The sequence below is a fragment of the Chrysemys picta genome, chromosome 22, assembly GCF_011386835.1.
Source record: "Chrysemys picta bellii isolate R12L10 chromosome 22, ASM1138683v2, whole genome shotgun sequence".
Lineage (NCBI taxonomy): Eukaryota > Metazoa > Chordata > Testudines > Emydidae > Chrysemys > Chrysemys picta.
Window position 1 is genome coordinate 12,429,888 of NC_088812.1, and position 25,795 is coordinate 12,455,682.

At 48.5% G+C, this 25,795-nt stretch overlaps 1 protein-coding gene across 4 annotated transcripts in view; it reads right to left on the reverse strand.

Annotated features, from left to right (window-relative positions):
- Nucleotides 1-14,772: 14,772 nt before the first annotated feature.
- Nucleotides 14,773-25,795, reverse strand: part of SARNP (SAP domain containing ribonucleoprotein) — a 49,672-nt gene continuing 38,649 nt past the window's right edge. For all 4 annotated transcript variants that reach the window (XM_065575884.1, XM_005311060.5, XM_042847044.2 and 1 more), the window contains 2 exons: nucleotides 19,153-19,242; nucleotides 14,773-17,238 (listed from right to left, as the gene is read on the reverse strand). In XM_065575884.1, the coding sequence (XP_065431956.1) occupies nucleotides 17,197-17,238; nucleotides 19,153-19,242 (132 nt within the window). In that variant the 3' untranslated portion in view covers nucleotides 14,773-17,196. The remainder of the gene's footprint in view (nucleotides 17,239-19,152; nucleotides 19,243-25,795) is intronic.

Consider the following 25,795-nt stretch of genomic DNA (forward strand, 5'->3'; position numbering starts at 1 on the left):
GCTCCACCATTACAGAGGGCACATGCGCTCCCATCACGAGGGACTCTTCTGGCAAGGATCCAGGCACTGGCCGCTGCACCATGCAGGAACTTGTATTCCCACGAAAGGGTTAGATTGGTTTCGTCAGCTGATTTCCAGGTCCAGAGGCTGCCACAGCAGGTGCCCATCAACAGGCTTCCTACAAGAATCCATGGAGCATTTATTGACTTGACTGATGTATCCATCCACCCCCACTGGATAGTCTCATCCGGCTGCACTGCTCCCTCTCACTCAATCCATCTAGGAGGCGACAGGCAGCGCGAGCTGTGGGGCGCTCTGGAGGCTCAGAGGTAGTGGCAACAGGAGACTTGATTCTTCCCAAATTGCAGGAGCGAGGCAAAGCGTCTGACTCGAGAACGCTGAATGTTCACTGTAAAAATGTCTGTATTGAGAGGCTTGGGCTAAGGTACCATTTGCACTATGGAAGGTTAAAGAAAATTTAAGAGACTAGTATGGGGTTTCCCTTTGTGACACACCAAGGGCTCGACAGGAGATGCTTTTATGTCTGTGCTTTCTCTTCTTGTATTGCTGTGCGTAAGGATTAGTGCGTATGCGTCTTGATGTTTTTTCCTGGCTGCCAGAGGAGCTGGTTCCCTCTGCCCTGCTCTGTGTCCGTGGAATCCCAGTGGTCAGAGGCGAGGCACCCGTGCCAGGATACTCGACTGAATCCAGATGGCGGCTTGTAACTGCCTCACTGAGCTCCACCTGCAATGTGTGAAATTCCCCCGCTCTTGCATCTTCTACAGATCTTCTCTGACAAACTGGGACAAGTCGGGGTTCCCCAGCACACAGTCCAGCCCTGCGATCCCCAGGTATCACTTGGGGCCAAGTAGAGGACTCTGCCCACGTGATAAGTGGCTTAGGAGCACAGGAAGAACCTGGGCTGCGCATTGGCGTCTCGCTGGAGAATAATCTGTGTTCCAGCCCATAAGAGAGGGGCCCAGCTGCCCACTGCTTCTGAAGAACTCCGCAGCCCTTCCAGAAAGGCAGGGAAGTAGTTGCTGTGTGTTAAGGAGCAACCTTGATTTTTGAAATAGTTTTACGAAGCCAGCGTGGGAAGGGAGCTGGGTCTAGTGGTTAAAGCTGGGAATCAGGATTCCTGACCTTGAGCAAAGGTTTGTGTTCCTCCTCAGTAGAACAAAGAGAATACCTACCTCATAAGGGTTTTGTGAGGCTTCATTACTGCACGAGGCATTTTGAAATCCACAGGCAGCAGGCATGCTACAGCCACATACAACGCTGAGAACACGCATGTTGGGTGACGGGTCTTTTTGTAGAACATATTTAAACGGAAATGCCACCACTCCCTCACCTCCCAGATGGTCCAACAGAAATTAGTCTTAAACCAGAGAGCCCACTGCTCCCAGCAGCCATCTCCTCAGCTGCTGTTCAGTTGACTTGGAAGTTTAAAAAGCTTTAGTGTGTTTCACTTCTCCACCAAACAGACCCTGCTGAGTGTCCCTGAGCTGAAGGCAACACTGGAACTACTCTCCAAGCTGAATCCACTGCTGGAGGTGGATTTAACAGCCTCTGGGAAAAACCAGTATGGTTTCTTATATATCATGTGGTCCAGGTTAAAACGTCCCTCTAGGAAACAAATTCCTTCCCCCCAGCAAACATTCCTGTTTAAAATTCTCACCAAGGGGGCAAATTTCACACGGACGCAATCAACTAAAGAACAACAGAAAGCTCTGGTACCTGAAAATGTAAGAAATAACAAACCGGAGGAAGCTCACATTTATGATGAGATGGGGCAGAACAGGAGGGATTTACAGCTTCTCTTTCATAAACCATTCTAGAAAAAGCTACAGGAAAGGGGGAAAAAATTCAATGACTTATTTCTCTTCCATGTTGTATAAACTAAGCTTTAGTCATTTGTATATATTATAACCGTTGCTTCTGTCCCAATTTCTTTCTTTCTTTCTTTTTTTAGACTTTTTTTGTACAATAAAAATGATATAGCCAAACAAAACAAAAAGGAAAAAAGGAAAAAGGAAAAAAGATCTGCTGGCAAATGCATTTTCCTTTGGTGATTTTTCTTTGATTGTCTTAAGAAAGAGACTCATGCAAGGAATAGAGCTCAGCAGTTCTGTTCCCCAGATTGCAACTGGTACATTTTAGAAATTCTCTGAGCTCGATTGATTTCCCATTTGGTTGATGGTATCTCTCTCTCTTGCTCTGCCTAGCCATAAACACCTGGGTTCCAGTGCCAGCTCTGGGAGGTAAGTTGGGTCTAATGGATTAGAGGAGGGGGGCAGGTCCTAGGGATCAGGACGCCTGGGTTCTGTTCCCTGTATGACTTTGGGTCAGTCATTTCACCTTTCTAAGTCTCAGTTTCCTTATCTGTCTTTACTCTCTGGGGGCGTTGGGGAGTTTAATTCCTGTTTGCAACATGCTTTGAGATCTTTACTTGGGAGGCTTGATACAGGCAAGTTATTCCTGGCTAGCGAAGGCCTGTGGGATTCTTTGGAACGAGACGTATTATAGACTAGATGGGCCAGCACATCATAAATCATTCCTGATTTAGCAAAAAAGGAAACAGGCTTGTAAATATCCTGGGGGCAAGGCAAGGGCATCCAGCGTCACCTTGGCCCAAACAGGCACTTCAGCCATGGTCCAGTGACTTGGTCTGTGTGAGCTGATCCCCAGGGCTCTGTGGGGAACAGCCTACACGATCGGGCCCTTGGCCTGCACCTCCCTCCATAGTGGGCTCTGGAAAGTTTCTGAGGTTTGCAGCTGAGTTTACACATCCTCAGAGCCTTCCAAACCCACATGTGTTGGCACATCCAATCCCTTCAGCTCTCCTGTGGCCTTCTCCTCCCTCGAGAGCTTTTGGTTGGATTCAATGACCTGAGTTTTGACTGGCTCCGAAAATAGGTTTCCTAATGTTTCTCCTTTTTTCCCACACTCCCTGATGCTAACCATAAAACCAGTCCACCACGCGGGTGGAGGAGCTGCTGGGAGAAGAAAATCCAGCCCATGCCCTGAATGATTTTCCGTAGCTGCAGGAGGTTCTTGCTTTCATATGCCAGTCAGACCAAACACAGTCACGCTCGCTCTCCTTTTTAAAACCCTCTGGAGCTGTTTCTCTTTGTCATTTTAACAATGATGCAAAGACAGAAATGCACCCAGCTCCGCAAAAAGGCAGCCCGCTGGCAAAACTGCTCCTTCAGATGCAGACGAAAGGTGCCTCCATCCAGCAAGGACCATCAGGATGGGTGTTAGCCTGGCACTCAAGAGTCAGGGGCTCCGCTTCTTGCTCCTTCCCAGCCTTCCTGTGTGACCTTGGGCAGCCGAGAGGAACAAGTGGCACCACTTTACTCTGAGGTGTGAATATCAACTGCGGCAACCCCCTGGGCAGACTTGCTGGCTTCAGTTTAGCTTAAATTCCTTAGGAGCGGGGTTAAACCAGACCAAAAGCAGAAGCGCTTACAGCGATGCAAGAGCATCCTTGCAGGGCTCGGCACCTGTTTAAGGCCTTTTCTACACATGCAAAATTGTACAGCTTTGACTCCCTTGTTCTCGTTAAAGTGGCAACACTGTCCCCAGCGTGGCTGCAGTTATAAAGGTACCTCGGAGCGGTGGGGCTGCCAGCCACACCCACCTGAGAACCCCTCTAGCAGCATCCACACAAGGGGCTATACTGGTATTGCTACGTGGGCAACACGACTGACTGACAGGAGTTAAACCAGTGCGACTTTCGCACGCAGACAAGCCCTTAGATGCTGTGCCTCAGTACCCCATCTGTACAACCGAGATGCCAGCACCGCCTCCCTTCACATGGGGGCAGATAAGTGCCACAGCCAGATGACATCAGTAATACTGGACTCAGTTGGCTTTGCCCAGGATTACTCTCAGACCCGCCCAGCAGCAATCCAGCCCTGCACAGATGGCACCCAGCCCCTCAGGATGCGTGCAGAGCAGAGCAGTCTAGGGGACGGACGCCAGGCCGGGGTGGAATAGCAGGGCCCCGCGGGTTCTGGCCGCGCTGATTCTGCAGGGGGTAAATGGTGCCAGGAGTGGGCTTGGCACCTTGGTTAAACTGCTCTCTACGTTGGCCCCCAGGGGTAGACTTGCTGGCTCGGCTCTCATTGAACGTCAGCTCTCCCTGAGCACAGGCAAGGAAGGCGAGCCGTAGCTCCAGCAGCGCCCCCAGCAGAGGGGCTCTCCAGAGATGGACAAGGGATATCCTTCCCCCTCGCCCAAGCCTGGCTAATGCAGACAAATGGGCAAGAGCTGGCATGAAGCCAACCATGCCCCCTGCACACGCTGTGGGTTATTAAGGGTCTTCCTTTGTACACCTTCCATGCACCACCCCCCCCAGCTAGTCCTCACTGATACATCCCACACTTTGGGAACCCCTGTGCAAGGAGTGGAACCTGCATAGCCCCCCTCAGCCCACAGACTCCAGCCACTGCCAACTATGCTTGGTCTGTCGTGCAAAAAGCTCCAGCCCTTTTCTTTGGAAGCAGAGGGGGCAGCGGAGAAACGGAGAGGAGAAAGCGCGCACGGCTTGGTCGGGGTGGGAGGCAGCACTCCGCCAGGGCAGAAAGGGTTAGAGCATTCTGGCCCTCCCCCAGGGAAGTTAAAGAATCCCACATGTTCTGAAGAGGCTGGAGATGTTTTGGGGGCTCCTGCTGGCTACTAACCGCAGGGGAAAAGCAGCTCCCCAAAACCACAACGCAGAGCCTTTGGCCAACTGGGTCAGCAGGAACCGTCCGCTACTCCCAGCCAAAGGGCGGCAGGTGGCCTCTGCGTGAAATGAATTTGGTGGGTCTCAGCCCAGCTCCTCCTGAAAACCACCATTCCCTCCTGGGCCACCTCAGCATAGGGGCCAAGGGCTGAGTGAGTCATGGAGCCTGAATGCCCCTCTCCTGCCCCAGCCCCAGAGAAATAGGCAGGCTGGCAGGAGTGCATGTGACATTCACCCTGGCCCCAGGCTACAGCAACCAAAGGGCATCCAGGCCCACAGCTATCCAGCAGGCACCTTGCCTTGGCCGCACCTGTTTGGTGGTTCCCTATCCCGTCTTTTGGCTAAAACTCACTGGCTGCCAGCTGCTCACTCACGCTTTCCTTGGGGCTGGAAGGAAAAAATGGGAGGACAGGCCCCAAATAGAAACCCCCTCCCCAGGGGCAGGGTTATGCTAATTAAGGCAGGCAGGGCTCTGGCCTTCCATGTGGGGCTCCGGGAGGGAGAGCAGCTTGTCTAACTTGGTTCTGGGCAGTCCCAGGTTGGGTAATGCAAGGGGTCTAACTTTTCCAAAGCCAGCAGTGATTCTAGGTACCCCATCTGAGGAAAGCTCAACAGGGCCCCATTGCAGGACAGTGCCTGGCACCCACCCAGTGAAAACTGAGCTCTTCGAAGAAGCCACAGGTTGGGCTCCCAGAATCACTTGCGAAAATGTAGGACACAGGGGCTCTCCCTGCAGTAGGCAGCATGGTTCAGTGGACAGAACAGCAGGCTAAAAATCAGGAGCCCCTGCATCAGGCCCCGGCTCTGCCATGTGACTGGGCAAGCCGGTCTCTCCAGGCCTCAGTCCCTGCTACACACAGCCCTCTCGTACACCTAACATGGGGTGGGGCCGGGAGCTTTAATAACTGCTGGCCGACTGCTTCAGGATCTCCAGCTGAACAGGCGCTAGCCCAGGGCAACGGAGCCGAAGCAAAGCTGTCGACAAGAGGGGCAGCGTGGCGGGTGATGTGGCCAAGGCAGCTGCTCGTTGGCAAAGCCAAGTGACACTGATGGGCTGCAGTCACTGTAACGGTCCGAGTCAGGGCCTGAGCAGCGTTCTAGCCGTTGAACACCGAGACCCACCGAGGCATGGGTCTAGGAAGGGTCCACACAGCATACCAGGCCTCATGCAGTATATAGAGCAGTGCGGTTCGATACCTCTGCTAGGACGCCAAATGCCCTGGTGGATGACAGAGACATCCTCCCGCATACACACGGTGATCACGCCCCCACTCCCGGCTTCACACGGACGGCTGCTTCCTCCTCGCGCAGCTCAAACTTGTAAAGCTGAGATTTACAACTGGCCCGAAGTGCCGGAGGAAACCAGATCACCGCAGCTTTTATGGAGCCCTCATTAGGAGCTGGCAGGTATGCTGAGAATGTCACAGCTAATTAGAGCTGTGAGCAGAGGGAGTGGGAGACCAAGGGGGGGGGGGGGGGCACGCACACACACACACCCCGACATTAAACCAACCTGAGGCTGGCTGGGTCCTTGGCCTATAGACCAGTGAGCGCGTGTGCCACCAGGCTGGGGGAGGGAATGGAACGGAACGGCAGAGGGATTTGCTAGCATCGCTGGCGGGACAAGGGGGAAGGACTCCAAAGGGGAACATTTGTGGGGCTGTGAGCAGCTTGGCTCAAGCATGGACCAGCCTGTAGGGACCTCAGAGCAAACACTATGGGACAGACCAGTCGTGGACTTCCTGATACCAACCCATGAGCTCCTTGCATGGGCTGGCCTGGGTACTAGCCCCATTAGCTAATTAGCCCTCACCCACCTAGCACTGGGGTCCTCTCTATACCTTCGCCCAGTGTGATGTACCCACCATCTTACCACGGCTCCTTGCCTCTCCCACGATGTTACTCTCCCCATTTTCCATCCCTACTCTCCCTTGCATCAGTTCCTGCATTTCTGGCCCATTCACCCCTCTGGGACAATTCTGCGTCCGTTTAATCCAAAATCTCCCCCCACGGAGCCACCTTGCTGTAACCAGCCACTTCTTTAAGACAAGGCCAAGGGCCGAGCTGGATCTGCAAGGAGTGCACGTGTCTCACTATCAGCCCTGGGCTACGGGGTACCTTGCTCTGGCTGTCTCTGGCCCTCTCTTTCCTGGCCCCTATTCTCATTCTGCCTGGATAGGATTCGAGTCTCTAGGATTCGAGTCTTCTTTGAGCTGTGACCACCCAAGAGCCTGCGGTTGCCTGGTGTGAAACACATTGATGGGCTCAGTTGAGTTCTTTCTAGACAGGTGCATCCATACCACAAACCAGCCCCCAGCGCACTGCAGTTGGCACTAGCTGCCCCTCCTGTCCGGCCTCTGAAGATAAAACAAAGATTGAAGAGGAAGCAGAGACTGGATGCTCCCAGCCTTGTCTGACAGCTACCAAGCTGGGGAGAAACATGAAACGCCCCCCTAGGGCTGTCACTCCAGCCTTCCCAGAAGCGCTACAGTCACAGCTGCAGTTGAGTTTTTGAAAGGTGCGAGCAGCTACTTTTCAGAGGTGCTGAGGCCAGCCAAGGTCTCGGGGAAGCCAGAGGGCAGGAGGGTGCCTAGGTCCCCAACAGACTCACCCCACTGCTGTACATTCTCAGACCAGTCACTTTCAGAGGAAAATGGGAAAGTGAAAGGGGAATAGGGTTGTGGCTGGAGCATGGAGAGTCAGGAAAGTGACTTCCCACACTCTGGCGCTGCTCCCCCTTCCCCCCTGTACAGGGGTCTTGAGAGCCCTAGGTTCAGTTCCTGACTCTGCCCCAGACTTCCTGGGTGACCTAGGCCAAATCACTTAGTTTCCCCACCTGTACAATGGGAATAACAGCCCTGTCCGGCCTCACAGAGGCATTGAGAATCAATACATTAAAAGCTGAGAGGTACTTAGAGACACTGTGATGGGGGGTAAATAATCTCTGAGATACTCGTTAGCTGTGCTGTGGTAGCACCTGAGAGCCCCTGTAATGGACCATAACCCCATGGGACCACAGATACAGACACCTGGAAAAACAGCCAGACCCTGCCCTACCTGGTCCCCTATTACAGTAGCATCAGATCAGTACCTGTGCTAGATAAGTCTGGAATGCTCAGACACAAGGACTCCAGCTGCAGGCTCTGTTGCATACCAGCAGGTAACTCCCCGCACTGTTGTTATTAAAGGGTCTATAATATTACTGAACCCCCATCTCCAAGCTGCCACCTACTACACACCCGGAGACAGATGGATGATAGCAGCTGGAGTTCGAGCTGGAATCTAGATCTCTGGGTTCCACTCCTCCAGAGCGCCTGGGGGTGCATGGGGCTGGGCGGAGGGGTAGGGTAGGTCAGCCCACTTGTAACATTCCTGGGTGGGTGGGTTGGTTGGTTTGCTTCGAAGGACGATGTCAAAAGTTTAATGAGAGCTTGCTTTTGTTCTGGTCGCGTCTCCCCCGAGGCTGCTGGGAGCTGCGCCCCGCATCACCTGCTTTCCCCGGCCCTCGGCTGACCTAATTCAGAGACAGAGGGTGCAGGCACGCAGGGCAGACAAATTAGGACAGGGACAGAGCCAGTTACCTCCATCCTGGTGACCACCCACAGCCATGTCAGAGGGAGGGGGTGCAACCCCATGCCAGCCATGCCATAATGTGGCTCTCCTAACCTTCCCCCTCTGATGCCTAATACGACTGTCCGCATGCAACATTCACAGTAATTATACCAGCAGGCAGGCAGGGAGCTTGGCTGGGATCCACCCATCCTGCTGACTCTGTAGCCGTGTTAGTCTGTATCCGCAAAAAGAACAGGAGGACTTGTGGCACCTTAGAGACTAACACATTTATTAGAGCATAAGCTTTCGTGGGCTACAGCCCACTTCTTCGGATACATATAGAGTGGAACATGAGTGTGTGTATATATATATATATATATATATATATATATATATATACACACACACTCATGTTCCACTCTATATGTATCCGAAGAAGTGGGCTGTAGCCCACGAAAGCTTATGCTCTAATAAATGTGTTAGTCTCTAAGGTGCCACAAGTCCTCCTGTTCTTTTTGCGGATACAGACTAACACGGCTACAGAGTCAGCAGGATGGGTGGATCCCAGCCAAGCTCCCTGCCTGCCTGCTGGTATAATTACTGTGAATGTTGCATGCGGACAGTCGTATTAGGCATCAGAGGGGGAAGGTTAGGAGAGCCACATTATGGCATGGCTGGCATGGGGTTGCACCCCCTCCCTCTGACATGGCACCCCCTCCCTCTGACCTGTTCATGGTGGGTGTGGGTGTGTGGGAGTTGAGGGGATATATATATATATATATATATATATATATATATATATATATATATATATATATATATATATATATATATATATATATATATATATATATATATATCCCCTCAACTCCCACACACCCACACCCACCATGAACAGGTGGGAGTTGTCTTACCAACTTTGAGAGGCCAATGAAATAAGAGAAAAAAACTTTTGAAGTGATAATCAAGCTAGCCCAGTACGGACAGTTTGATAAGAAGTGCGAGAATACTTACAAGGGGAGATAGATTCAATGTTTGTAATGGCTCAGCCATTCCCAGTCTCTATTCAATCCGGAGTTGATTGTGTCTAGTTTGCATATCAATTCCAGCTCAGCAGTCTCCCCTTGGAGTCAGTTTTTGAAGTTTTTCTGTTGTAATATAGCCACCCGCAGGTCTGTCATTGAATGACCAGACACGTTAAAGTGTTCTCCCACTGGTTTTTGAGTATTAGGATTCCTGATGTCAGATTTGTGTCCATTAATTCTTTTGCGTAGAGACTGTCCGGTTTGGCCAATGTACATGGCAGAGGGGCATTGCTGGCACATGATGGCATATATCACATTGGTAGATGTGCAGGTGAACGAGCCCCTGATGGTATGGCTGATGTGATTAGGTCCTATGATGATGTCACTTGAAGAGATACTCAAAAACCAGTGGGAGAACACTTTAACCTCTCTGGCCATTCAATGACAGACCTGCGGGTGGCTATATTACAACAGAAAAACTTCAAAAACTGACTCCAAGGAGAGACTGCTGAGCTGGAATTGATATGCAAACTAGACACAATCAACTCAGGATATAATAAGGACTGGGAATGTTTGAGCATTACAAACATTGAATCTATCTCCCCTTGTAAGTATTCTCACACTTCTTATCAAACTGTCTGTATTGGGCTATCTTGATTATCACTTCAAAAGTTTTTTTTCCTCTTACTTAATTGGCCTCTCAGAGGTGGTAAGACAACTCCCACCTGTTCATGCTCTCTGTATGTGTGTATATATATCTCCTCAATATATGTTCCATTCTATATGCATCCGAAGAAGTGGGCTGTAGCCCACGAAAGCTTATGCTCTAATAAATTTGTTAGTCTCTAAGGTGCCACAAGTACTCCTGTTCTTTCTGTAGCAGGAGACCCCAGTGCTGCCTGTGAAGCAAGGACTGTAACACCAGCGGCAGAGCGATCACGCTGGAGAGGTGGGCACAAGCCACTGCAACCCACCCCTGATAAAGCACACATGGGTCGTACAGGGCAGCAGTCAGTCCACAGCACAACAGATGGTTTGGGGCAATTGTCATCCAATGAGCCCAGCCTAAACTCAGCTGTGGGATGTCCCTTGTTTGTCCAAGGTCTCATGGGCACAGTCCACAGCCAGTAGACCCCGCAGAACACGATGTATCCGCCGTGGAAGGACAAAGGGCTGAGCTGACCCTGCCGGGGAGCAGTTCTAAGCCGATGGTTAGAGCCCTACACCACCTCCTCCTCAGGGACATCCCTGTCTTCTAAAGGTTAGAACAGAACCTGTCCTGACTGTTCATCCCCTATCAACCTCGGCTTTATAAACCTCAGCCTACCATTCTGTGGGGCTAAGTTGCGGCTTTGCACATGGCGCTGGGACCAAAGCTCTGGAGAGCAGCCAAAGGAATCCATGCATATGGGCACTTCCACCTGCCGCCGTATGTGCTTCTGAACCTTGCTTCACACCTGGGATAAGCGGTCCTTGATGGAGAAAGGCCAAGCAGGCTGGGGAACAACAAAGCAGAGGGGCAGGTCACCCTGAGGCTGCCATGAGCGTGGTGGGAGCAGAATGGCACGCACAACTGTGGAGAGAGAATAAAGGTCCTCACTCTATTCCCCGCTGAGTCTCTTCTTCCAAGGCACCTGGGATGAGATTGGGGGGGAAATCCCCCAGTTATTGAAAACATCTTCCCTTCTGAGACCCCCTGACAAGTCAATTACACTACACAGGAGCAACAGGGAACATCTAACATCTGACCCTCATCTCTGGGAGCTCCTGGCTCAGCAGAAGAGAAGAAACAGGTTCTGATGAGCCCCCTCACTCCACCCTTCTACCTGAGCGCAGGGACTGGGAGATTATCTGGCCTGTGCTATAAAGGAGGTCGGACTAGAGAACCATGGTGGTCGCACCTGGCCTTGTAATCTCTGAATTTATGACACGTTCATACAGCAGCCTGCACACGGGGGCTCTGGCCTGGCTGAGGTCTGGGCACCAAGCTTCCAGTGCAGTAGTGCCAAGAGCAGATACAGTAGGACTGTAATGAGAAGTGTGATTGACAGCTAAGGGGCAAGGTGCCGGGGAGGAAGAGTTGATTGCAGGAGTTATCTGGGAAAGAGAGGACTGCCCAGCTCACTCACTTCTCTTCAGGCCTTTGCCAGAGCATGTGCTTCCCAAAGCACGTCCTGACGGGTCATCACATGGCCAACCATGGCACACGCCCCTCCCTCCAGCTTCCAGCTTGAGTGCATCTAGCAAACAGAGCTGCTGGGGAGAGGGAGTAACACAGAGATGTGTACTTCAGAAAGGGGCAGGACTGAGGGAGCAACCATGGAGTTAGGTAATGTCCAGAGCCATTCTTGCAAGGGAGGGGAGCCAGGATGCCTGGGTTCTACTGCCAGCTCCAATACCAACTCCCTCTGGGTCAAGCCACTTCCGCTTTCGATGTGTTTCACAAAACCATCATGCAGCCCAAGTTTCCCCACAGACAGGGCCCAGAGGCCCCCTGAAATGTCTTGACAACTGCCACTCAGCCAATCCAGAAACAGAGCTTGGAACAGAAGCCAGGACTCCAGCCTCTCAGCCCCTGCCCCCATGCTCTAGACATTACCGCTTCTGAAGATAGGAATAGAACCCAGGAGTCCTGACACCGAAGCCCCTGCTCTAAGCCTTGGTGTAGAGATGCCAGGCTTCCTGATTTAACTACTCAGCAACATTCCTTCTGTCCTGAAAAATATTTGGGGTAGTGAAATGATATTCATTCTATAGAAAATCCACCCCTGGCCTTGGATTCTGGAGGCAATGTGGACTGGATCACCCAACAGGCCTCCCTGAGTTCTGATTTCTAGGGGAAAAGCACAGTTGATTCACGGCCCAAGCAAGCTGTGCAAATCAGAGTTTAACTAGTCCTGAACCCCTTGGATTAGCCAGGGACTCCAGGGATTGAGCCAATCGCAGCAGCAGCTCACCAAGTCCCAGTTCTTGCAAGATGGATATAGATATTTTTTAAAAACAGTCCATTCACCTCCAAACGCAGGGAGGAGGGGACGAGCGTGGTCAGAACTACAACTGTTAAGGTGCACAGAAGGACAGAGCAGTACAGAGTAGGATGGGCCCTTGCTGTGAAACTAACCAGCCTTGACGCAGTTGGGGGCAGGGGAAGAGGATAACCTGTAACCTAATCAATTTGAACATAACACAACTTCAAGCAAGGGGGTTTACCTACAGTCAGTTTCAAGGCGACTCCAGAAGAGATTTCAGTGCAGGCCTAGAAGATATTTAAAACTGTGGGGAGGGGAAGGAAGGGACAGAAGAAATCTTAAAGTGTATTGCTCTGTATTAACCCGCTTCCCCTCTCTCTCTCAGGCTCTGGTTTTGTTTCCTTATTTTTCTGAATTTAAACACAAGCAGTTTCCAACCCAGCCACAGACGACTCAGGGGCAGGAGGCCATTGGGGTGAAGGGGACAGCGCGAACGGGAAGATGTGTTTGTGTTTCTTTGTGAAGGGGCACGCACACACACACACACACACACACACACACACAGTGTGCCCATCTCTTCTCTCACCCCACCTCCTCCTTCCCTTCACATTGTGCGAGCCCAACCATTTCCCACCCCCACTCCTCCCGCCGCCCTGACCTATAGTCCCACTTGCGTTTTCAGCCCAAGCGTCTGCTCTGAAAAGTGACTTCATGCTGAATTTGGGCGCTGTGCGGCGTTACCAGCTCTCACGCTGCAAGCCCTGGCCCTCCTTTTCTTTCGCTCGCTTTCCCACACTTTCCCCCACTCATTGTGTGCCCGCTGCTTTTTTTCTCCACCTATTCAGCCCAAATTAGTCACGAGCGGCTCCCAGCTCGGAGAGGAAAAATAAATTAGGTGGTGTTTTAAACCCAGTGTGATTAGAATGATTTCCCCCCCACACCACGGAGGGAAAAGCCCAGCATTTAAAAGAAGTAGTGTCCTCTACAAAATAAACTCCCACCAAGCGGGAAAAAGAAGCAGAGGGGAGAGAGGGGGGAGGGGAGATCTCGACAGGCAGCGATGCCCTCTGTAGCACTGGCTGCTGGACCAGGGCTGGGAATACAGAAAGTGCCTATACACAGGCAAAGGGAGAGAGTGATCAATAAAGGAGAAGCGAGGGAGGAGACCTGGGTTTGTTGCTATATTGCTCCCATGGCCAAAGGAAATTCATCCCGAACAAGGAGAGGGAGGTGAAATGGGGGAGCAAGAGACACTCAGGTAGTTTTACTAGTGCACAGGGAAGCGATCAATTTGAGGATGGGTGCAGGGGAGAGAATGCCGGGGGAAGGGAGGGGGGCAGAATATGCATTAGTGCTCCTAGAACGTGAGGACTGGATTTGGAATGGCAGAGAGAACATGCAATGGAGGCACTGTCCATATCTGTAGTGATCCCATATGCCCAAGGGAAACTGAACAAGCTGTGCTTGTGTGGTTTCTAGAGGCAATAGGGGCTGGGTTCCAGTGGTCAGACAACGGGACGGCAAGACAGGATATCTGGCTTCTATTCCCAGCTCTGGGAAGAGAAAATATTGACTAGTTAGAACAGGAGACTGAAGTCAGGACTCTTGGGTTCTGTTTCTGCCTCAGAAAGGGGAGTGTAATCAAGGGGTCAGAGCACAAGCATGGAAATTGGAACTCCTGGGTTCTACGCCCAACTCTGCTGTACAACCGTAAGTGAGTCCCTTTACCGTACGTCAGCCTGTACAAAGGGGACCCCACTTACCTAACCCCCGGGGGGATTAGGGATTTGAGTACCACCAGCAGCCCTCCCTGCAGTACTGTCAAACAGCGGATCATTTATACCACTCAGGTAGTATACGGAGAAGTACAGGAAGTGATCAGAAATAAAGCAGCCAAGGACACAAAAGGATATTTGCACTTGCCAAGCAGACCAAGGGCAATCCTAGAACTGAGAGCATCTGACTTCTTAGCACCAAATAATAAACAAAGGAGGCCTGGGCACTATATACACAGCACCCAGCATGTGCAAGATGCTTTACAGGACATTTAAAAGCAGAGTCCCTACTCCAAAGGGCTTGCAAAGTTTAATGAGGTCAACAGGAAGCAAAGAGGAATTCTGTATCCAACAAACTATAGGGAAGAATTCAGGGAGGCAGAATGGGCTAAGAACTGGGGTTTGTCCGGGATGCCAGGGGTTAACAAAAAGCATCATGGGATCTTGCACGACTACAAGTGCTCAGGACCTCTGTGTTCATTTGAAGGCAAGGGGCACAGTACACTGTGGGAAGTCATTTAAACCAGGGCAGAATGAACGTAAATGACGTTTTCCTTGGGCCATGGGATTGACGTGCACGGGTGTAAACAACACCACACGATGCAGCGCCAGAGAGAATCAGACCTCAGCCATGTTTGGCTCTGTGCTAGCACTGCCCAACCCTGACACCACAGGAAAAAGCACTGTTACATCACACACCAAATAGGCAGATACAGGTGTTGCCTTGAAGAAGCAGTTTTATTATGAAACCAAGAGTGAAATGCAGTGTTTGTCCTGGCACACTTCAAAACATTTCAAGCAAATAACCAGCCAAAAGCCATGAGCGGAATAGAAAATACATATTACAAAATCCGACATACAAAAAAAACCAAAAACAGAATAAGGTTATTCCATTAAGTCTGGAAGGAGACGGGGGCTTCAGTTCAATCTACCATTGACACCCCAAGCCACACACAATGCAACCTGAATCCTATAGTTGCTGGGCAAGCAAACCAACCTCCGATATTGCTTAGAATCACCTGGGGCATACAGCTGAGACATCAGCCTGCGTGCATCGGTGGTGCCGAGCACAAGCCATTTGAAGACCTCTACATTTACAGAAAAATATATTGCTTTTCAAGAGTCAGGCTGGCCCCTTTGCCCAGCCTCCTGTACACATGCAGCTGCTGTTCTCCACTGCGTATGACCAGTGCAAACACATCTTTCCAATAGAGGCTATGGTCAGAAGCAAGAATCCCTGGATGCAAATCTCTGAAGCACAGGCACATTTCAACCAAAATGGACATTTAAAAGCAAAGATCAATCAAGGGGAAATCTGCCCAGCTGTTCTATTTTTCTGGGGACCTTGATATAAGTTTAAGGGTAAAAAAGTTACATAAGATGTTAGACGCACAAGGAATACCTGTGTGTAAAAACCTATTAAGGAGACGAGGAAAGGCACCATACGTCTTCCTTCTCTACCGAATCACTCTAACAACAGCTATTGGCCTCAGAGGCCTAGAGCAAAGCATGGGACAACAGCTCTCTGGTATTCACTAACACTCTTGCTCCATCTACACAACTTAATATGGAGAACTGATTCCTACAGCTTCCTAAAAACAGAAGGTGCCGTTTGATAAGCTAACCAGACAAAAGGTGCATAACATTTGCAGCCATGCTGTGTTTCGCTCCTGTACTAAGCATGATGTTGCAGGGAAAATGGATGTGACAGGAGGGAAATTCGCTTCAGTCCCGATGCAGAACAGGTTTCAAACCACGTATTCCCAGGACAAGGTTGGTGCTGTCCCCCTTTGCAAGAGGTGAGGCAGGAAGGCTGGTTTAAGACTGGGTGAGGTATTAACAAGTCTGACTGAGCTAGTCTGGATGTTAGATGAGGACAACACAAAATTCAACCTGGGAATAAAAACTGAGCAACAGAATTTTTTTGAAAGGCAAGAGAAATCTCACTAACCTTCCAGGAGATCTGAACATTTGTACTAAATGCCACAAGCCCCAGAACAGCCCTTAGAGGCCGGTGAAGTGGGTTTAATTTGTAAATGTTCTGGGATTCCTCTCTCCTTATTCCAAGGCTTTGGCCTTGATCTTCTGCCAATCACCAGCTGCTGCTCCAACCCATTCCCCACGAGACCACCCCCGGGAGCAGAGGTAGCGGAGAAAGACCCTTTCACATAAGGGTGGTTCATGAAGTTTAAAGCCTATCGGATACAAGAATGACGATTATGTTTTTTGGCAATCCCGTGCAATATATTAGAAAGGCCCTGCCCTGGCCAGCGAGGCAGCAAACACGATGTCACGAGCTGGGCGGGGCAACCCAAGAAGCAGCTGATGATCGACAGCAGAACCTACGTAGGGATGCAAGGGGCACTTGAGCTGAAGAATGTTTTTAGCCAGGCTATTGGTGTGCATGCCCTGATACTGCTGAACTTAAAGAGTGATTTCCTGGGGCTGAAGGAGGGAGAGGAGGGTTTCTTTGCCCAGGGCAGCCCAAAGAAATGGAGACAATAAAGATCAGCAACATTTAAATAAAAGGGCGGCTCCAGGAAGTTCCTGCTTTAAGTGGCATAACCTGTCTCTCAACCCAAGGGTGCAACTCCCTAAGACATAGCAGGGAGAGCAAACCTTCCTCCAACTTCATCCCTGAATGGCACTATCCTTTCCTCATCCTACATCTGATGATAATGGCCACTCCAGTTCTCCTTCCCCACTACCTAGGTTCAAACCTGCACCTTGGGTGGGCATTTACACCAGTGCACAGTGGGTGTAAAACACTTCCAATCTGGATGTGGTGGCATTACACATCTGCTTTGCACTGCTGTAAATAACTACACAAGTGGCAGGGGAATGGCGAACTGGGCAATGGGATTTCAACCACAGAAACAAGAACATTTTTGCTCTTTACTCTGTATATATATATATATTTTTTTAAAACTTCACAATTGAAAAAATAAGCAGCACAACTGTACAGCTATCAGGGATTCTCTATTGGGTCCTGTGTGCGGAAGAGAGCCTACACTCCTTACTAGTGCTACTGTGTGTGTGGCGGGGGAAGGGAAGGGGGGAGAGAGAGAGAGAGAAAGAGAGAGAGCGCGCACACACGTGAGCGTGCTCCCCGCCCAACAGGTAAAGCCTAAAATGGACAGACATCAGACAATCCCAAAGCGTTCTGCTCTTTTCCTCTTCTTTGCCTGCAAAAGGGATTGAAAGAAAAATCAAAACCAAAAACATTCACAATTCAAACCCCACACACATTTGGATGAAGACTAAAAAAAAAAACAACAACAAAAAAAAAAAAAAAACAACAACAAAAACCACACCACACTTGATGCTATTAAATGACCCTAGTGCATGACTGACCCAGCCCCTGCCTGAATACGGGATCACAAGGTTAGTTGAAGAGAGTATTTGGTATCTATGCTTGGCAAGGCGCTAGAAGATTTTAGTCCAACAAACGGAGCTTGAAATCAAGTTGCAAAAGCATACAGTGCCCAAGATACAGTGCTGCTGAAGTCACTTCATCTCGCTGGCAACATGCTACAAAAGGGAACAATGCCTACTTGAGAGGCCTGGAAACCCTTCCAGGCAATGGGGAGGTGGGAAATTTAAAAGGGCAAAGGGTTAACACTCTTCCATTCATGGAAAAGGTGAGAGGGACACGCTAAACTGCATTAAATATTCTATTGCGTCTCTCAGATATGCCTTTAACTTGATACACGAGGGGCGTATAAATCTTAATTTTTAGCAGGATAAATAGCCAGGGGGCAACAGAAGCCCGAACCAAGAATCTCCAGGGGAAAGGTGCATTTGAGTGCACACAATACTAGTCAAAAGACCTTTTTGTTCCAGGCACAACCTATAAGTGACCTAGCGGAAAAACATGGAATCCTTCCCCCCCAGCCACCCCCTCTGCTCAGACTGAACAGGGGCCCGTTCTCCAGTGCTGCTTGCAGAAGGCTGGGAATGCCGTGCACCATTTCATTCCAGGGAAGCGTTTATCAAAAAGCTACAAAAACAAAACAGAAAAAGCCCCCAAACCCCACCTGAATTGCTGAGATCACTCTTCGGAGCCAAACAAAAAACCACTTCTTGTATGTCGAATCCAGAAGCCATCTGGTTAAGTAGCTTCTAAGACCCCAACAGCTCACCCTCCCGCAACCTTTGCCAATTGATTGTTAAAATTAAAATCCATATCCAGCACCCCTCTGTGGACAGTGATGGGGGCTCAGCTCTCACTGATTTATGCGAGAGTATTATTTATGCAGCACCAATAGTGTTCATGATACTCGACAACAGGAACGTAGGAACTGCCACAGGACCATCTAGCCTGGTCTCTGGTACCAGGTGCCGCACAGCAAGGCATAAACCCCCATAAATAAAATGGTGAGGCACTGTCTTGCAGAGCTTACAAATTAAAAATCAGACCAAAGAGACAACAGCAGGACAGAGGTGTCAAATCAAAAGATGGAAGAGAGAAAAGCAAGGGGTGTGGTCAATTTCTTGATCCTTACTTGTTCCTTCCTTTTTATGTTGTGAAATTTACATGGCTGTTATGATGAAAGGAGTGAAGCAAGTTTAAAGTTCAAGGGCTTCCTGGATAAAGGAAGTCACAAGGAGGGATGTGAATGGGAGGTAGTACAGTAGGCCACTCAAGGCATAAAGGGAGCAGTGTGGAGGAAACTGGAGGAGAACGGTTGCTCCCAATTTTCTGCAGGCATCTGTATTAGTTTGCAAGACTAATCAGCCAGGGCTAGCCAGCGCTGGTCGTTTGGGCTGCTCCAGACCAGGCTGACAAGCTCCCCTGGGGGGTTAGAATGCATGCAACCCAAAGAGGCAGATGCTCATCATCAACGTAAAGAAGAGAATTTATCTTTGCGGTATCATCATTGGGGTACCTGAAGGAAACGAATATAAAGTACTTGCATGCGGACGAGTAGGATGAGATCCACTTGAGTAGCAAGATCTCATGTGTGCAAAGAGTTACAGTGCCATCTTCTGGGATATTCAACTCTCCTACCAAGTCAGCACGGAAAGTGTTCTCAGCTGCCCTCTCGCCCCCAAACTTCTTATCACGTGCCCCTCTGCTTGCAGGTTTAGCATTTTACCTCTGTGTCCTCTGTGGCTCCAGCCCCAGCCGAACTTGTTACAATGCCAAATCGCTCCTTCCTCTTCTTCAGCTTCTCATCATCTTCGCTCTGTGTGGAAAGAAGGTAGAAGATTTAGTTTGCCAGACAGGCCTAAAAGCATCATTTTAACAGTTGATAAGATTCCTTTCCTCGCCCCCCAAATCTTCCTGCTTTTAGCTACAACACCAGATGCTAGAAAAAAGAGTAGTTGCAAGATGATTTTGGGGTGCACATGAATTAGTGCACAGAACTGAACATACATGTTAGCAGGCATCATCATGCTGGCATGGTTAGGTGCCCCGTCCAGAAGGGATTTATTGAATAGATGCTAAAAAGAACCTCCGAGGAGCATTTACGATAAGTAGGTCCCCATGCAAAACCAGCTCTCCCTCCTCCATGGTAATCAAGGAAAAGTGAACCCTATTTCTCTGGACTACAGTGGTGAAATTTGTGGAGTTTGTGAGATGAATGGCTAAAGCTAGGTAACCCGTGACCTTGCACCTGCCTAACTTTGCAACTACTCTATCCCCTCCACTTTAAATGTCTTTAGCCTTTAACCGTCCACCTTAACAGGTCAAGTCAAAGAAGAGCCGACCACGATAGCGAGTGAGGTAGGGAGGAAAAGAGGAAGCCTTTATATTCCCAACGGAGTAAATGAAAGGTGCTGGATTGGCAGCCTTAGAAAGCGAGTCTCTGTTTAACCAAAGCAGTACAAGTACCTGGGCAGTGGCAGTGTAAGCTTCCTGTCAGTGTCCCCCAATCCTGACAGGGAGGGAGGGTCCCTTCCTAAGTTCTCCCTTAATGACCCCATTAAATCTTTGGCCTCGGTAATGGAACCCAAACTCATTTCACACATGCCACTGAGCAGCAGACCAGGGTTGGATTTCAGTTAGGAACCTAGAGATGAAAGCCTCTGGATCCCTATTACCAACCCAAGTGTAGGCCCAACATTGAGGATTTACAAGATCTCACGTTAAAATCAAAATGTTTCCCCGATGAAATGCTCCAATGGAAATAGTTTAAAAAACTGCCCCGTAAAGTTTGCAACACGAAGAGAATTTGCAGAAAGTGAAGCTGGCGACTCCCTGCAGAATGATGGCATAAACACTCTTCAGCAGCTCTGGTGAAACTAGCAGCAAAAGGGAAGAACCCAATTCACTTTGATGAGCATCACCACCAACACACACCAATCCACCTGCTGCATGTTTTTCCTCATTTGGAAATGAAGGAATGTGGTCGAACATGATAAAGAGGATGCACCCTCATAAGAGCGAACGGATCAGGTCAGCCCAGTGGTCCACCTAGCCCAGTATCCTGTCTTCTGACAGTGGCCAGTACCAGATGCTACAAAGGGAATCAACAGAACAGGGCAATTCTGAGTGATCCATCCTGTCATCCATTCCAGCTTCTGGCAGTTGGAGGTTTAGGGACACCCGGGGCATAAGATTGTGTCCCAGACTATCTTGGCTAATAGCCAGTGATGAATCTATCCTCCGTGATCTTCCTTAATTTTTTTTTAACCTAATTATACTTTTGGCATTCACAACATCCCCTGGCAACGAGTTCCACAGGCTGACTGTGCATTGTGTGAAGTAGTTGTTTTACAGCTGCTGCCTATTAATTTCACAGGGTGACCCTGGTTTGTGTGTTATGTGAAGGACTAAACAACACTTTATTCACTTTTTCCAAATCATTCATGACTTTACGAACCGCTATCATCTCCCCCTCCATAGTCATCTCTTTTCCAAGCTGAACAGGCCCAGTTTTTTTAATCTTACACTTGACCCTGCAGTGAAACCATAATGCCATGTTTGCAACATCACCTCTCTCTCTCTCTAGGAGCAGGCTAATGTCAGCCACAGGACTATGTGAATCATCCAACATAAACCAAGGGAACATTTTATACAACATAAGCACCTGGGGAGTACATCGTTTCCCATGCCTGCCCAGGGCAATAGGCCCTGAGCTTGAAGCGCTAGCTCCCCATTTGCCCTTAGAGACTTCATGGATCATGATGATGGTCTCAACTTTTATCGAGAGAACCCGCTGGCCCCTTCACAAGGGAGCGCTGATGTTACTGGAAAGTCTCACACAAGTTACCGAATGAGCTCTCTTTGTTGCTTCCAAGGAGGATTTTTATGGCCATATGGATTTATTTTATTATTATTATTTCCACCACTCAATTTCTTGCATTTTCTAATCCCCTATTTAAAGAGGTGCCCACTGGCCCAGAGGATGCTGCTATCTGTCAGCGAATCTTTTATAAGCCAAAGCAGAGTTTTTCCTGCAAGGCAGCATTCCAGTGCAATAGAACAATCCTAAAAATCCCTCCAAAGCTCAATCTAGACACAAAGTCTTAGCATGGGCCCCAAGATCCAGTTAAACACTGGAATAAATTGCCTAGGAGGTTGTGGAATCTCCATCTCTGGAGATATTTAAGAGTAGGTTAGATAAATGTCTATCCGGGATGGTCTAGACAGTATTTGGTCCTGCCATGCGGGCAGGGAACTGGATTCGATGACCTCTCGAGGTCCCTTCCAGTCCTAGAGTCTATGAATCTATGAATCTTTGGTTCAGCCTCAAGAGGACATGTCCGTATATATCCTGTGTACATTTGCACAGTAGAGCAGGCAGATTAGACAGCATAGATATTGGTTTTGCACATTTTAACTCCTACAGACTGATGTGACAAATAACACTGGTCTCCAATTTTTGAGAAGTCGTCTGCTTCAGAGATAAAATGTGCTATTTATTATGTATTCTGATGTGCTGAATTGTGTAGATAGAGTTTTAATCATAAATTGTAAACCTAGGTCTTTTAATGTGTTTATGGTTGCTTTACATGATAATATTTCACCTGTCCTGTTTATGTAACACTTTAAAATTTATTATGAAACAAAAGGCAAAAAACTATTATGTACATAGTTTAGTCCTATTCAGTGTCTACTCGGCGCTTCTTGGCTTGACTCTTGTATTCATTAAATGGAGCATCTCTTGTCACTGTCCAGCAATAGTCTGCAAGCATTGATGGGCTCCATTTGCCCTGATAGCGTTTCTCCATTGTTGCAATGTCCTGGTGAAATCGCTCGCCATGCTCGTCGCTCACTGCTCCGCAGTTCGGTGGAAAAAAATCTAGATGAGAGTGCAAAAAACGTATTTTTAGTGACATGTTGCAACCAAGGCTTTTGTATGCCTTGAGGAGGTTTTCCACCAACAACCTGTAGTTGTCTACCTTGTTGTTTCTGAGAAAATTTATTGCCACTAACTGGAAGGCTTTCCATGCCGTCTTTTCCTTGCCACGCAGTGCATGGTCAAATGCATCATCTCGAAGAAGTTCACGAACCTGAGGACCAACAAAGACACCTTCCTTTATCTTAGCTTCACTTAACCTTGGAAATTTTCCACAGAGGTACTTGAAAGCTGCTTGTGTTTTGTCAATGGCCTTGACAAAGTTCTTCATCAGACCCAGCTTGATGTATAAGGGTGGTAAAAAAATCTTCCTTGATTCAACAAGTGGTGGATGCTAAACACTTTTCCTCCCAGGCTCCAATGACTGTCGGAGTGGCCAGTCTTTCTTGATGTAGTAGGAATCTCTTGCACGACTATCCCATTCACAGAGAAAACAGTAGTACTTTGTGTATCCAGTCTGCAGACCAAGCAAGAGAGCAACAACCACAAAGCTGCCACTGATGTTGGTCATAGTTTATGCACCTCAAAAGTTGTTTCATGTGGTCATAGGTTTCCTTCGTATGGACTGCATGACCAACTGGAATTGATGGCAAAACATTGCCATTATGCAGTAAAACAGCTTTAAGACTAGTCTTCGATGAATCAATGAACAGTCTCCACTCATCTGGATCGTGAACGATGTTGAGGGCTGCCATCACACCATCGATGTTGTTGCAGGCTACAAGATCACCTTCCATGAAGAAGAATGGGACAAGATCCTTTTGATGGTCACAGAACACGGAAACCCTAACATCACCTGCCAGGAGATTCCACTGCTGTAGTCTGGAGCCCAACAGCTCTGCCTTACTCTTGGGTAGTTCCAAATCCCTGACAAGGTCATTCAATTCACCTTGTGTTATGAGGTGTGGTTCAGAGAAGGAGGATGGGAGAAAATGTGGGTCCTGTGACATTGATGGTTCAGGACCAGAGGTTTCATCCTCTTCCTCTTCCTTGTCTGACTCAAGTGAGAGTGATTCTGGTGCATCAGGAACCGGCAGTCCTTCTCCCCCACGTACTGGGCGTATAGCTGATGGAATGTTTGGATAATGCACAGTCCACTTTTTTCTTCTTTGACACACCTTTGCCAACTGGAGGCACCATGCAAAGTAACAATTGCTGGTATGATCTGTTGGCTCTCCCCAAATCATTGGCACTGCAAAAGGCATAGATTTCCTTTTCCTGTTCAACCACTGGCGAAGATTTGTTGCACAAGTGTTGCAGCATATGTGTGGGGCCCACCTCTTGTCCTGATCTCCAATTTTGCAGCCAAAATAAAGGTGATAGGCTTTCTTAACCATAGTGGTTATACTGCGCTTTTGTGATGCAAAAGTCACTTCACCACAAACATAGCAGAAGTTAGCTGCAATGTTCACAGAAGTACGAGGCATCTCTGCTCACTTTGGCTAAACAGAAATGTGTCCCTTTGCAAAATCAGACACTGACAAATAAGAGAGCACGGCACTGTATGATTTCTAGAGCTGATACAGGGCAATTTGTTCAGCAGAGTGATGTAAGCTTCGTTATGATTGCATCATCCATGACTTCTAGAAATAACATGATGCAATTCATATCATGTATGACGCAATACCAGCTTCAGATTGCATCATTCATTGTTTTGCCTAAAAAGCAAGTACTGTCCAAACCCAGTCATAGATTTATTCATAGATCCAGTCAAAGATGTATTTTAGTCATTTCTGGTTTAAATTGAGATCCCTTCCCTTTATAACTCACTTATCCTCTGCCATTCCCAAGTCAAGGGTCGTATATACTGACCCAATAGCATATCTTGAAAACTAGAGCCAATCAACAATTGTAAGCATCATTTTCGCTCTCAGTGACCCAGAATTAGTAAAGTTTGACAACATTTATTTCAGAAGCATTTTGGCTGTAAAGCAGTGTAATCCATCTCACAAAGTACCCTAAACTCTCACACTTACAACAGACCATGAGGCTCGGCTCTGTGGTTCTAGTCTGTTAATGACGTTAATGTGAACTATGTACATGGGGTCACTAGGGATCTTTGAAAGGCACCTTCTGTTTGAAGCCTTCACAAAAAACAGACATCCCTTAAAACTGGGAATGTCCTAACTAGATTGTGGTTAATTCTCAGTTAAGGGTTTCTACACCCTAACCACTTACAAGCTTAAGGTTCTTTCCTGGGAATCATTAGTAAGCAGAACTACCAATAAGTTGATAGCAGCCACGAATGAAAGAGACCAGGGCTGTAATTTGTTGTAAAATTCTACAGCTGCTGCTCCTCCAGGATCTGCACAAGAGAGGTATCTCACAAGTGGTATTTTTCTAAACCATTAAATATGAAGGCACCTTTCCTTTGAATGATTTGCTGCAGTGCCCTCAGATTTGTTACCCGTGGTTTAATAAACCGCCCGGGTAGAATCTGGCTTACTATCCAACGCTAGGGGCTCATTTCTGCAAGCATCAGAAAGGATGTCTCATGGAGCTCGACTCCATTCTTCTGCTGACATTCACTTTGCACACCAAACTGTTTTCACAGGGGATGCTTCAGATTAGGATATTTTACTTCACTCCCTGCTCCTTCAGCGAGAGCAGAGGGGCAGGCATGCATGCTCAGAGGAGTTCTTCTCTTGCTATGGACACAATACATTTGGCTACCACTGGCAGGATGAGAGATCTGATCGACTCATGGTTTTCAGTCTAGCAATAGGCAGTCTGATATACCACACAACTACCTCGATACTCACCATAGGGCTCTTGCCCCCCCGTTTCTATTCCCTGCACTGGCCACCACTCCTCTCAAAAGCATTTCCATTTTGACATGACCATCTCAGCACCCACTCAGCTACCTTCACAAATTCCATTTCAGTGATTTGCCGTCTGAATGGGGACAGTTTTACTGACATTTTGCAGAACTGTCACGTCCCTACATTTCTCGAGATTCTCCACAAAACCAGAGGCTTTTATCTCCACTGCCACTACCCACACAGATGCCTTGACTATCAGTAATAACCAAGGCCATCATTACCCTTTAAAAGCCTCAATGCATCCATTTTCAATGGATTTATTTCTAGCTTTGGCTATTTCAGTCCTCATTTAGCCAGTTTCGTCAACTCAGGCTGTCCAATTACCTTGCTACACTCCTATAATTTCTCCTCTGTCCCCTGTCACTAAGTATATTTCATGTCTTCCCCTCCAACACCATTTGTTACATTTCGTGACTGGGGAGAGCATGGTCTGACAGAGGCACTAAAAGGCATTCATTTGCAATCAGGTGAAGCCTACAGAGCCATCCTTGTGATGACACAAATAAGAGATGAAACAAATCGAAACCATCACCAATACAGCGGGTGCCTGGAACTCCTCACTGGATGCACAACTTCCCACGTCCATTAGGCATCTAAGTAAATGGGTATGA